General features: G+C 48.7%; 1 protein-coding gene across 1 annotated transcript in view; it reads right to left on the bottom strand.

Annotated features, from left to right (window-relative positions):
• Positions 1-12,654, bottom strand: part of LOC125711302 (collagen alpha-1(IV) chain-like) — a 105,414-nt gene that overhangs the window by 37,108 nt on the left and 55,652 nt on the right. Inside the window, exons 26-27 of the mRNA XM_048980086.1 lie at positions 7,484-7,652; positions 7,136-7,228 (exon numbers count right to left, since the gene is read on the bottom strand). Of these exons, the coding sequence (XP_048836043.1) occupies positions 7,136-7,228; positions 7,484-7,652 (262 nt within the window). The remainder of the gene's footprint in view (positions 1-7,135; positions 7,229-7,483; positions 7,653-12,654) is intronic.

The following is a 12,654-nucleotide window of genomic DNA, read 5'->3' as shown; positions in this document are numbered from 1 at the left end:
AGACAAATGACAGCACTAAGGGCACAGAACAGACCAAGGCAAAACCAAGGATAGCAGAAAGGATACCCAACAAGACACACACCAGGACAGGCTGGACAGGTAGAGCAACCATGGTGACAGGGACAGGAAGGGGCCAGAGGGGACACAAGGACAAAACCAAAGCAGGACAGGGAACCGGGACAGGGACCAAAGTATGACTGGAGGTCTAGAAAGTCTCCCAGAGCTGGGCAGCGACCCTGGTATGTGGACCCTCCTGAGCTCTATCATCGACGAGGTGGGACCTGGCAGGACTGTGGGACCCAAGAGCTTCAGTTGAACCATAGGGCTAGAGGGCACTGAGGGCCTAGTAGGATCAGAGGGTACCAAAGGGATAGCAGGATCAGAGGGTGCTAAGGAGACAGCAGGGCAGAAGCAGGAGGGTGACGGGGGAACTGTCCTCTTCCCTTGGCTTCAGCAGGAGAGTTGTCCAGGCCAACACCATTGACCACAATGCACTTAGGAATGGGTCAGTGTGGACTTTGTGCTGAGATGGGGGCTCAAGGAACGGGACTTAGGGCAATGCCAGAGGGTCCCACTCTAAGTTCTCCGGTGGGGCATCTTCCAGGTTAACCCAACCTGGCCTGGCAGCTACCATGGAGTCGGGGCCTGCAGGGAATGCGGAAACTGCTGGCAGGGAGCCAGGAGTCTGCGAGGTAACAACAGGAGATGAGTGCAGACAGGACACAAGGTGGGTGTCGGAGGGACATGAGGAAATGAAGTAGGAGCTGACAGGATGGCAAGAGATGAAGCAGGGGCTGACAAGACAGCGGGAAATGAGCAGGGCGCAGTCAGGACACCTGAAAGTGAGCAGGGCAGAACCAGGACACCTGGCATGACCACTCGGATTCCCTGCGGGATGGCTGTTGCAAGACCTGGTGCAGGTGATGTTGCCTCTCTTAGGCTAAGAGACAGGGACTGAGATGGAGCAGCCTACTCTAGGCTGGGAGCCTAAACGCTGTTTATTTGTGAGTATGGTAGCTTTTTGTTGGCTTGTTGGTTCCCCTTCATTCTACTATTATTACTGCTTACCTCAGTTTTCTGCTTGTCAGATGAAAATCACTAAACACATCACATGAAAGATGGCACGTTCGCGTGTCAGTATTGACCAATATGTGAATGAGTAACGCATAGCAGTGACCGATAACCGCAATGGATTATGGTCCTCATAGTTATTGCGATTGGTCCTGTTATTTTGCAAGCGATTTCTTGCTATTTCCGAAGAAAACGTTCAACAGCAACATCTTATGAACTGCTGCCACCAAGGAAAGCATGGTGGGAAATATTTAAGGCCAATTTATACAATACTACTGATCCACCTCCCGCCCCAAACTACATTCATAACTTCCCAATGTCTCAGTGGGAGGTGTAGATGATGTTGCTCCTGGCTGTGTAGCAATACCATGTAATGCAGCGCGAACACCTGCCTAAACTGCACGTTTTATGGCCTCTAAGTGAGCGGAATTCGCCATGTTGTCCTGCATCAGCCCTAACCTGCAACCACTTAGCGCGCTCTCGTCGGTACCGTCCATTTCTATGCAGATGAGCGTGGCTAATTTGCAAAATTTCTCAACACTTAGTCTACATTTAACATTTATATTTAACATTTAACATTTACGTTTAACATATTTAACACATTTAACATTTATATTTAACATTTATATTTACATTTAAGTTTTACATATTTACAGTAACATTTACATTTAATATTTATATATAGACATACCATTTATATTTACATATGCTAAAGAATTCTGAACATAATCTACACAGCAAAAAAATCTGATGATCCACAACACTATTGACTTCTAGCTAAATTTCAGAAAACTGCACTAAATGTTGAAACAGTGGCAAGCACAAAAATGTGTGGTACCTCTACAAACGGCACCCCGTAGTGGTGGGACCTGATCGAACATGAAGAGGGAGGATGTTGTATAACTTGGGCCCATCCACAAAGAAAGTATGGTCTCCTTTACACCTCATTGAAAGTTTTGGACAGAAAGCAGCAACTTATGGGATAACCTCAATGCTGTAGGAGGACAGAAGGGATGTATGAGGTGACTGAAATTAGCTGGAGATAAAACGGTAAAATTGTCACCGGTAACCAATGTATCAATAATAATTGTAGACAGAGATATCTGCATGGGAACAAGGACATATAGGGAGGTTCTGTGCGTACCAAAGTTAATCTTTTGACGCAGGCTGCAGTGACAGTTGCTAGACAGATAATATACGGTTGCCACAATAACTAGGGTGAGGGGCAGTGGAACGTGCAGAACAACGTGTGGCACCAGATAAGCAGAAACTGCCAGAAAGTGGAAAAGTACAGACAGAGGCGGGGGCTGCTTGTAGAAGGGGTATAAGAAAAGTGGTGAACAAGAAGGGAGTCGAACTCTATGGGGGGTACGGTGCATTGCAGAGTTCCCAGATCGATCTGCTGGAATAAAGGTTGTTTGAAAGCTCATCCATGCCTCCGAGTGATCTCTTCTCATCTACGGACCCGGTGGAGATGGCATACTCCAACATAATATGCCATGACTTCTTAGATTTTGTTAATAGACATGTTGCCACATTTTGCACAAGCTGAAGACTGATATTTTTTTCTTGGGAAGCAATGAAAAAAGGCCAATAGGATGTTACCTTATGAAGGACATTGCTGCCTTGGAAAAGGTGCAACGTAGGGCTACGAGAATGATTCCTGGTCTTAGAAGAATGTCTTATGAGCAAAGATTAGCTGAGCTGAATCTGTTTAGCCTCGAGCAAAGGAGACTAAGGGGGTACATGATCCAGGTATATTAGATTCTAACAGGTCTGGATGCTGTTCAGTAAAATAGCTATTTCAGTATTGGTTTAAATAATAGAACTTGTGGCCACCCTCCAATGGGCTCACCACCCATGGGAGGGGCCATAGGGGTCAGGTGCGATGCAAGTTGGGCGGCAGCCAAAGGCGGGGACCTTGGCGGTCCGATCCTCGGCTGCAGAAGCTAGCTCTAGGGACATGGATTGTCACCTCTCTGATGGGGAAGGAGCCTGAGCTGGTGCGCGAGGCTGCGAAGTTCCGGCTAGATATAGTCGGACTCACCTCGACGCACGGCTTGGGCTCTGGAACCAGTCTCCTTGAGGGGGGTTGGACCCTTTTCCACTCTGGAGTTGCCCACGGGGAGAGGCGCCGAGCGGGCGTGGGCATACTTATTGCCCCCTGGCTGGGTGCCTGTACATTGGGGTTTACTGCAGTGGACGAGAGGGTAGCCTCCCTTCGCCTTCGGGTGGGGGGACGGGTCCTGACTGTTGTTGGCGCTTATGCGCCAAACGGCAGTTCAGAATACCCACCCTTTTTGGAGTCCTTGGAAGGGGTGTTGGAAAGCGCCCCCGACCTGAACCCGAGCAGTGCTTTGTTGTTGGACTTCTGTGCTCGTCATGGATTGTCCATAATGAACACCATGTTCAAACATAAGGGTCTCCACATGTGCACTTGGCACCAGGACACCCTAGGCCGCAGTTCGATGATCGACTTTGTAGTCGTGTCGTCGGACTTGCGGCCGCATGTCTTGGACACTCAGGTGAAGAGAGGGGCGGAGCTGTCAACTGATCACTACCTGGTGGTGGGTTGGCTCCGCTGGTGGGGGAGGAAGCTGGCCAGGCCTGGCAGCCCCAAGCGTATAGTGAGGGTCTGCTGGGAACGTCTGGCGGAACCCCCTGTCAGGAGGAGTTTCAACTCCTACCTCCGGCAGAACTTCTCCCATATCCCGGGGGAGGCAGGGGACATTGAGTCCGAATGGGCCATGTTCTGCGCCTCCATTGTGGAGGCGGCTGACCGGAGCTGTGGCCGTAAGGTGGTCGGTGCCTGTCGCGGCGGGAATCCTTGAACCCGCTGGTGGACACCAGTGGTGAGGGATGCCGTCAAGCTGAAGAAGGAGTCCTACCGGGCCTTTTTGGCCTGTGGGACTCCAGACGCAGCTGACGGCTACCGGCAGGCCAAGCGGGATGTGGCTTTGGCGGTTGCTGAGGTAAAAACTCGGGTGTGGGAGGAGTTTGGCGAGGTCATGGAAAACGACTTCCGGACGGCTTCGAGGAGGTTCTGGTCCACCATCCGGCGGCTCAGGGCGGGGAAGCGGTGCAACATCAACACTGTTTATGGTGGGGATGGTGCACTGCTGACCTCAACTCGGGACGTTCTGGGTCAGTGGAGGGAATACTTCGAAGACCTTCTCAATCCCACCGACACGCCTTCCGTAATGGAAGCAGGGTGTGGGGACTTGGGGGTGGACTCGCCTATCTCTGGGGCGGAGGTCGCTGAGGTGGTTAAAAAGCTCCTCGGTTTCCGGGCCCCGGGGGTGGATGAGATCTGCCCGGAGTTCCTCAAGGCTCTGGATGTTGCGGGGCTGTCCTGGTTGACACGCATCTGCGGGATCGCGTGGACATCGGGGACAGTGCCTCTGGACTGGCAGACTGGGGTGGTGGTCCCCCTCTTTAAGAAGGGGGACCGGAGGGTGTGCTCCAACTATAGGGGGATCACACTCCTCAGCCTCCCTGGTAAGGTCTATTCGGGGGTCCTGGAGAGGAGGGTCCGCCGGACTGTTGAACCTCGGATTCAGGAGGAGCAGTGTGGTTTTCGCCCTGGCCGTGGAACAGTGGACCAGCTCTATACTCTCAGCAGGGTTTTGGAGGGTTCATGGGAGTTTGCCCAACCAGTCTACATGTGTTTTGTGGACTTGGAGAAGGCATTCGACCGTGTCCCTCGGGGAGTCATGTGGGGAGTGCTCCGGGAGTATGGGGTTCCGGGCTCCCTTTTAAGGGCGGTTCGGTCCCTGTATGACCGGTGCCAGAGCCTGGTCCGCATGGGCGGCAATAAGTCGGACTCGTTTCCAGTGAGGGTTGGACTCCGTCAGGGCTGCCCTTTGTCACCGATTCTGTTCATAGTTTTTATGGACAGAATTTCTAGGCGCAGCCAGGGCATTGAGGGTGTCCGGTTTGGTGGTCTCAGGATTAGGTCTCTGCTTTTTGCAGATGATGTGGTTCTGTTGGCCTCATTGGACCGTGACCTTCGACTCTCATTGGGACGGTTCGCAGCCGAGTGTGAAGCGGCTGGGATGAGGATCAGCACCTCCAAATCCGAGACCATGGTTCTTAGCCGGAAAAGGGTAGAATGCTCTCTCCGGGTTGGGGATGGGGTCCTCCCCCAAGTGGAGGAGTTAAAGTATCTCGGGGTCTTGTTCACGAGTGGGGGAACAATGGAGCGGGAGATCGACAGGCGGATCGGTGCGGCGTCAGCAGTGATGCGGGCGCTGCATCGGTCTGTCATGGTGAAGAGAGAGCTGAGCCAAAAGGCGAAGCTCTCGATTTACCAGTCGATCTACGTTCCTACCCTCACCTATGGTCATGAGCTATGGGTAGTGACCGAAAGAACGAGATCACGGGTACAAGTGGCCGAAATGAGTTTACTCCGCAGGGTGGCTGGGCTCTCCCTTAGAGATAGGGTGAGGAGCTCAGTCATTCGGGAGGGACTCAGAGTAGAGCCGCTGTTCCTCCGCATCGAGAGGAGCCAGATGAGGTGGCTCGGGCATCTGATTAGGATGCCTCTGGGACGCCTCCCTGGTGAGGCTCCCATGTCCCACTGGGAGGAGGCCCCGGGGAAGACCCAGGACACGCTGGAGAGACTATGTCTGGCCGGGGAGAGGGAAGTCTGGGTCTCCCTACTGAGACTGCTGCCCCCGCGACCCGACCCTGGATTCAGCGGTAGATGATGGATGGATGGATGGATGGATGGATGGAACTTGTGGCCATAAATGGAAATTAGCAGGAGAACATTTTAAAATGAATTTGAGGAAGCACTTCTTTACACAGTGCCTGGTTTGAGTATGGAATAGTCTTCCTGCTACTGTAGTGCAAGCTAAAATCCTGGGTTCCTTTAAATCAGACCTAGATAGGATTTTACCAACTCTGAGCTATTAGTTAAGTTCTCCCCAAATGAGCTTGATGGGCCGAATGTCCTCCTCTCGTTTGTAAATTTCTTATATTCTTAAGACTAGACAGAGTAGTCTGATTAACCCTGAGATATACAGTACATTACAGTAATCCAGGCAATAAGAAATAAAAGCAATGGTTATTGCCTCAAAGTTCCAAAAAAAAACATGTTCTTGACTTTGTTTAAAACTTTAAGATGACAAAAAGAAACCTTAACAACAGTATGCATTGGTCAAATCTAAGATCAGTGTCAAACAAAATGCCAAGATTTTTAATGTAGTGTTTGATATAACTAGAGAGTGGCCCAAGGTTGCAGATTACATTCATAACAGCATCCAGATATCCAAAGATCAAAATTTCCCACTCAATCTTGTTTAGGTTTAAGAAGTGCCTAGCCATCCAGTGTTTGATGTCATTTAGACAGTTGAATAGGCATTTCACTGCACCAGGGCAGCCAGTTCTCAAAGGGAGTCAGAGCTGCATTTAGTCAGCATAACAGTGGTAGGATACTCTGTGCTTTTTACTGCATAATATGGCTTGGGGGTAACATCCATCCATCCATCCATTTTCCAAACCGCTTATCCTACTGGGTCGCGGGGGGTCCGGAGCCTATCCCGGAAGCAATGGGCACGAGGCAGGGAACAACCCAGGATGGGGGGCCAGCCCATCGCAGGGCACACTCACACACCATTCACTCTCACATGCACACCTACGGGCAATTTAGCAACTCCAATTAGCCTCAGCATGTTTTTGGACTGTGGGGGGGAAACCGGAGTACCCAGAGGAAACCCCACGACGACATGGGGAGAACATGCAAACTCCGTACACATGTGACCCAGGCGGAGACTCGAACCCGGGTCCCAGAGGTGTGAGGCAACAGTGCTAACCACTGCACCACCATGCCGCCCGCTTGGGGGTAACATGTACAACGAAAATAAAATACAGATAAGGGCTTATCCTTGCGGTACACCAAGGGTCTCCAACTCTGGCCCTGGAGAGTTACTCTCCAGGTATTTACCTGACAACAGATGTGGCTCATCAGAAGCCAGGTTATCACACTTCCCAAAGAGGATGCTGCCTTTCGTACAAGAGAACAGTTCCATTGTGCAGAACACACATATCTCCTGTTGCTTACCTAGCTGCCCTGGGCATCCTTGTTTTCCATTTTCTCCCGGAGGGCCCCTATCTCCAGGAGTTGCCTCTGATCTGCCTTCAGACCCCTTCTCCCCTACGGGTGGTAAGGTAAATTGTGCAAGAACAGGTCATGCATAAAGACAGAAGTTACTGACTCTTTCAATGCCTATGATGAAAAAATGAAGTATTAAATTATGGTCACTCTAAGCAGAAAGTAATGTCTTCATAGAATGTGCTAGACATACTTGAAAAAAGTTGCGCAGAATAATATATTCCATTATACTTTAGACTGTAGTGTACTTTATTATGTCTTAGTAGTTAGGGTTACAGTACTGTATCAAGAAAATACCTGGCTCTCCAGGTTTCCCTCGAAGACCTTCAACACCTTGGAATCCCTTGCATCCTTTAGTTCCTGGTGGCCCACAGCCAAGTGAACCCTGCGCCCCCTTACATCCTTGAAGCCCCTGTGTTCCAGGAGGCCCTAAGGGGCCTGGCTCTCCTTTCAGGCCTGGAGGTCCCTGTATTGAATAAATTTGGCTTTAAACGCAGACATAATATTACCAGTGTTCAAATTGTAAAAATATTTCAAGGGGGGTGGTGGGGGCCAAATCTTTGCAGGTGCTGTTCAATATACCTGTAATGACCCGGCTCGTCAGCTCCTCGTGTGTGCCACGCCCCCTGATTACCCATGTGTGCTTCCCTGATTGTCTCCAGCTTTGTCTGATTTCTTTGCTTAGTCTTGTCTTATTTAAGTCCTGGTCTTACCTGTTTGCCCTGTCCGTCATTGATGTTTGTCAATGCCTGTGTTCCGTCCCGCTCTACCCGCTCCGTTTCCCCGATTAAAGACCCGTTTTCCCCGTATCCCGCTTGCCTGCCTGCTCCTTGCTCGCTCGCCTGCCCGATGATCGCCCGCTTTATCCGCGATCGTGACAGAATGACGGACCCCAGGCAGAAAAGGAGGAAGCAGAGGAGAACAAGGATCTCAGAGGAGCCGACCCGTATGGGCGCTTGCACGCTCTCTAGGATCTGGCTCCCTTTAGAAGACGAGGAAGAGGAACCCATCCCCTTCTCGTACCCAGAGCCGGAGCTCATTTTTCCGCCGTGGGCGTATGCGGAAGGAGCTCCACCTCCCGCCACTGCCAGAGACCGGAGGAGGAAGAGCAAGGGTTCGAAGATCGCCCCGACGATCACCCTGGGGGTGTGCACCCTCGCCCCAACTTCTTCCCCGGTGGAGGATCGGGAGGTCATCCCGATTGCTCCGAAGACCCCCAGTTCGGCTAAGCTGCTACTCGCCCTGTCCCCTGGCTTGCCCTCCCTGCCCCCTGGCTCGCCCTCCCTCGCCTGTGCTGGGGCTCGGTTGGCGCCATGCGGGTCCTGGCCCTCCGGGTTGGCTGTCGCCTGCAGGTCCCCCTTCGCGACCTCGTCGCCCTGCCTCGCTCCCTCCGCCGGTTCCTCGGCGGTTGCCTGCGGGTTCCCCGATGGCGGCTCCTCAGTCGCCTGCAGATCCTCCCGCTCGTGCGCGGCGGAAGACGTCGCTGCCTGCAGCGGCTCCCCCCCTCTCCTTGCCCTCGCCAGGGTCCCTTCCTGCTCCCTCGTCCCCTTCGCTGGTCTCCCCTCCGCCTCCCTCCTTCGTCCCTACGTCAGTCCCTCGCCCTGTCTCCTCGACCCCTCCGGCTCCGGCCTCCCGGCTGCCTGTGGCCCCTCCGGCTGCCTCCCGTCGCCCGCTGGGTCTCCCTCGGGCTCCCCTTGGTTCCCCCTTCTTGTCTCCCAACCTTTGCTCCTGCCTTTGTCCCGCTGTCTTTTGTTCCTCCTCCTTCTGTTCTGCCCTTCTCTGCTCCTTGTCCCTCGATGTTCCCTCCGTTCACTCCTGCTCCTTATGTCCCGCCTGTTCCCTCTGTTTCTCCCTTTCTTATCCATCTTTCTGCCTTCCCTGTCCTTTGCCAAGTCCTGTCTTATGTCCTGTCGCTGGCTCTGTTTTGTGCTTCTGTCCTGTTTCCCGTCCTTCGTTAACTTTGTTCTTCTTTTCTAGTTCCCGTGTCCCGTGTCCCGCCCGTCGCCTCCTCCCTGGCGCGCCCGAAGTAGCGCGCCTTTGGGGGGGGGGGGTTCTGTCATGACCCATCGGCTCCTGGTGTGTGCCATGCCCCCTGATTACTCACGTGTGCTTCCCTGATTGTCTCCAGCTTTGTCTGATTTCTTTGCTTAGTCTTGTCTTATTTAAGTCCTGGTCTTACCTGTTTGCCCTGTCCGTCATTGATGTTTGTCAATGCTTGTGTTCCGTCCCGCTCTACCCGCTCTGTTTCCCCGATAAAAGACCCGTTTTCCCCGTATCCCGCTTGCCTGCCTGCTCCTTGCTCGCTCGCCTGCCTGACGATCGCCCGCTTTGTCCGCGATCGTGACAATACCGGTATTAGTATCAATTGCAATACCAGTAATTTTCATTTTATCAAATCAATTAGCAAATTTCGATATTTAAGAAGTCACATCATGTAGTAGACGTGTTGAACCTGTGGTATACGAAGAGACACAGTTCCACTCATGTCATGTGTCTCTTGCGCAGACAAGCTACATACATGGAAGAAGCATCCCTCTCTCACGCATGATAACAGATATAAGATGCATGATTGCGATGTAATTTAGGAGTCAATAGGTTTTGTGTTTCTGTTTAAAGTCATGTTTAGCATATCGGTTCATTCAAATTCTTTTCCCCAGTGATGAAAAGTAACCTAAGTTAAATGATGAACTGAACAAACACAAATGTAAACCAAAAAATTAGTGTATTATCAATGAGGTTTTGTAACAGCTAAGGCTAAATTAATATCAGAATCCATTAGGGCTGTAACTGTACATGTATTTGTCATGTACTGTTCGGTACATCATTGTCAGTGCTATACAGTATGCACAAGGAAATGAATGAATATGTTTATTAACAAGGGCACAACCTAAATTCATTAACAGATGTTTAACAAAAAAAACATTATGCTAATTGTGGCTGTGGGTTGGTACAGATAATGCTTTTTAGTCATAATTAGTGTTAGGGTATGTGTTTGTTATTACGAACCATTGTAATTAACTCAATATGGTGCTGTACTGAAGAGAGAGAGAATCTGTGCATCTGTGTGCGTAGGTATACAGTATTCTATGTGATACAGCTTAAAATGGTATGGCATTCTCCTGCTTCGAGCCAATCATGAGTGTCACAAAGTGGGGGGTATGTTTGTTGTTATGATCATATTTAACTAATATTTATTTATATAATGGGCTTTACGGCAGTCCATTTCATCTGTCGAACATTCTTACCCTGGGGACTTACTGTATTGTTTAGTATTGATTTGGTGTTGATATCAAGGTACCAAGGCTGGCCAAGTCAAAAATTGGTTATCAGTCCCAGTCCAGTCTAGCTTATAGACAAATATCTTCAAAGCAAACATACCCACTGTGGGTTTACTGTGGGCAATGTGGGCAGGGGCAAGGCTGCACTATACTACCAGCCAAATGTAACAACTATAAATGAAAATATAAGTCAAATAAAACAAGTTTTAACTGGTTCTGTGGTGATGGCATAGTCAAATTTTAGGCTGTCCTTTAACTTTAAATGCACTTGTTAACTGTTTCATCCTATGAAACAGAGCAATATTTAATGTCCCTTGTAGAAAGAATGCCTTGAATTTTCTCAGCTGTTATAACTGTTAAAGGAGGTTACTATGATGAATCAAAGATATATTTTCTTGCTAGTAAAGGTACTCAAATGGTGAACTTGATGTAAATGTATTTCTTAGCAAAGAATATTCAGTGTATTTTTAGTAAATGTTAAGTGAGAAAATTTCAGTATGTGCAAAAACTTTTGACTGGTAGTATATGACGTTGACTATTGACTCTGTCCAGGTTTTGGTATGAAGGAGTATTGTACAGTGCAATGCATAGTGCAATAATATCTATCTTCCTAATTCAAAATTACTAAAAGACATAGAAAAAAACAATGCTGCAGTACTGCAGTAGGTGGCAGTGGCCTTCAAGTGGGCTTTGTGTAGGTAAGAACATAAGAACATAAGAAATTTACAAAGGTTTTAGCTTGCACAACCCTAACAGGATACTCCATACTCTAACTACATGCTATGTAAAGAAATGCTTTCTCCAATTCAGTTTAAAATGTTCTCCTGCTAATTATCACATATGACCCCGAGTTCTTGTATTTGAAGTAATATTGAAGTAACTACAGTGGTACAACAGTACTCAAACTCATTAGTACTTGGATTTCTTAAAAGTCGAACCAACCAGTTTGAAAAAAAAAATTACCTAGAACTCAATCTGAATCTCAGAAGTCGAACCATGAACGCTGATCTAAAATAATTTGTACACGCAGGGAAATAAGTCATGCGGCACGTCTCTCAGCGGAAACAAAGGGTATCGCTCCAGTCTCAGCCTCGCATTCGCTGTGAGAGCATCGTTTGTTGGTGATAGTGCTTTTTTTATTGAAAATATCAGGTAATACACTGTACTTTATATCTTTTTGATAGCCATTGCTCACCAAAAAGTTATGCAATAGTTGTACAAATGTTGCAATCTAAAAGTTTGCGATTTACAAACAAATTAACGAATACAGAGTAATAATAAAAATAAACAACGGACCACATGGCATAGTCTAGTGTTGGCGCTGTGTCTGGGTTTATAGGTGTCGTTGTTTTTTTTTTTTAACTACACATTGTTTGGATACATCTATTTTCTTTACAAGTTACTGTTTTGATAAATGTGCTTAGATGTGTTTAGTATATGCTCTATATGCATCCAGCTCGCCATTCTGCCTGTGTCATCTTCCATGTCTGACACGCTGCCTTACCTCTAGTTGCCTGGCGATTGGAAGAAGACTCGGCATTGGCTTGTCATCTTCCCTGTTTTCCAGTTATTTCCCAAATCTTATGATTGGGACAATGTGACTTGACTCTTATCCCAATGTGACTATCCCTGCCGGCCCCTGGAGGATGGGCTCCCTCTTTGAGTCTGGTCCCTCCCAAGGTTTCTTCCTTCTAGGGAGTTTTTCCTTGCCACTGTCGCCTTTGGCTTGCTCACTGGGGGCTTTGGGTGCGGATGCTGTAAAGTGCTTTGAGACAATGTAATGTTGTGATAATGCGCTATACAAAAATAAATTTGTTTGTTGTTGTTGTTCTTGTTTTATCCTGTTCATTTTGTGTGTAAATGCTAAAAAAACACATTTAGGTGTAATTTTTGGGGGCCGGGAACAAATTAATTGCTTTTCTATTATTTAATATGGGGAAAATTCGATCAGAACTCGAACTTTTTAGGATTCGAACCTGAGTTCCGAACAGATTCAGTTGCCTCTGGAGTCTATACTTTAACTGTTCGAAGTTCAAGTTCTGAAGTACCACTGTATTTGGCTGACCAGCATCCTGACCTGATACAATCTTATATACCTGGATCATGTCTTCCCTTAGTCTCCTTTGCTCAAGGCTGAACATATTCAGCTCAGCTAATCTCTCCTAATAAAACATTCCTCTAAGACCAGGA

This window comes from Brienomyrus brachyistius, chromosome 17 (assembly GCF_023856365.1).
Source record: "Brienomyrus brachyistius isolate T26 chromosome 17, BBRACH_0.4, whole genome shotgun sequence".
Classification (NCBI taxonomy): Eukaryota; Metazoa; Chordata; class Actinopteri; order Osteoglossiformes; family Mormyridae; genus Brienomyrus; species Brienomyrus brachyistius.
The sequence above is the reverse complement of the archived record's forward strand: the minus strand, read 5'-3'. Positions and strand labels throughout refer to the sequence as shown.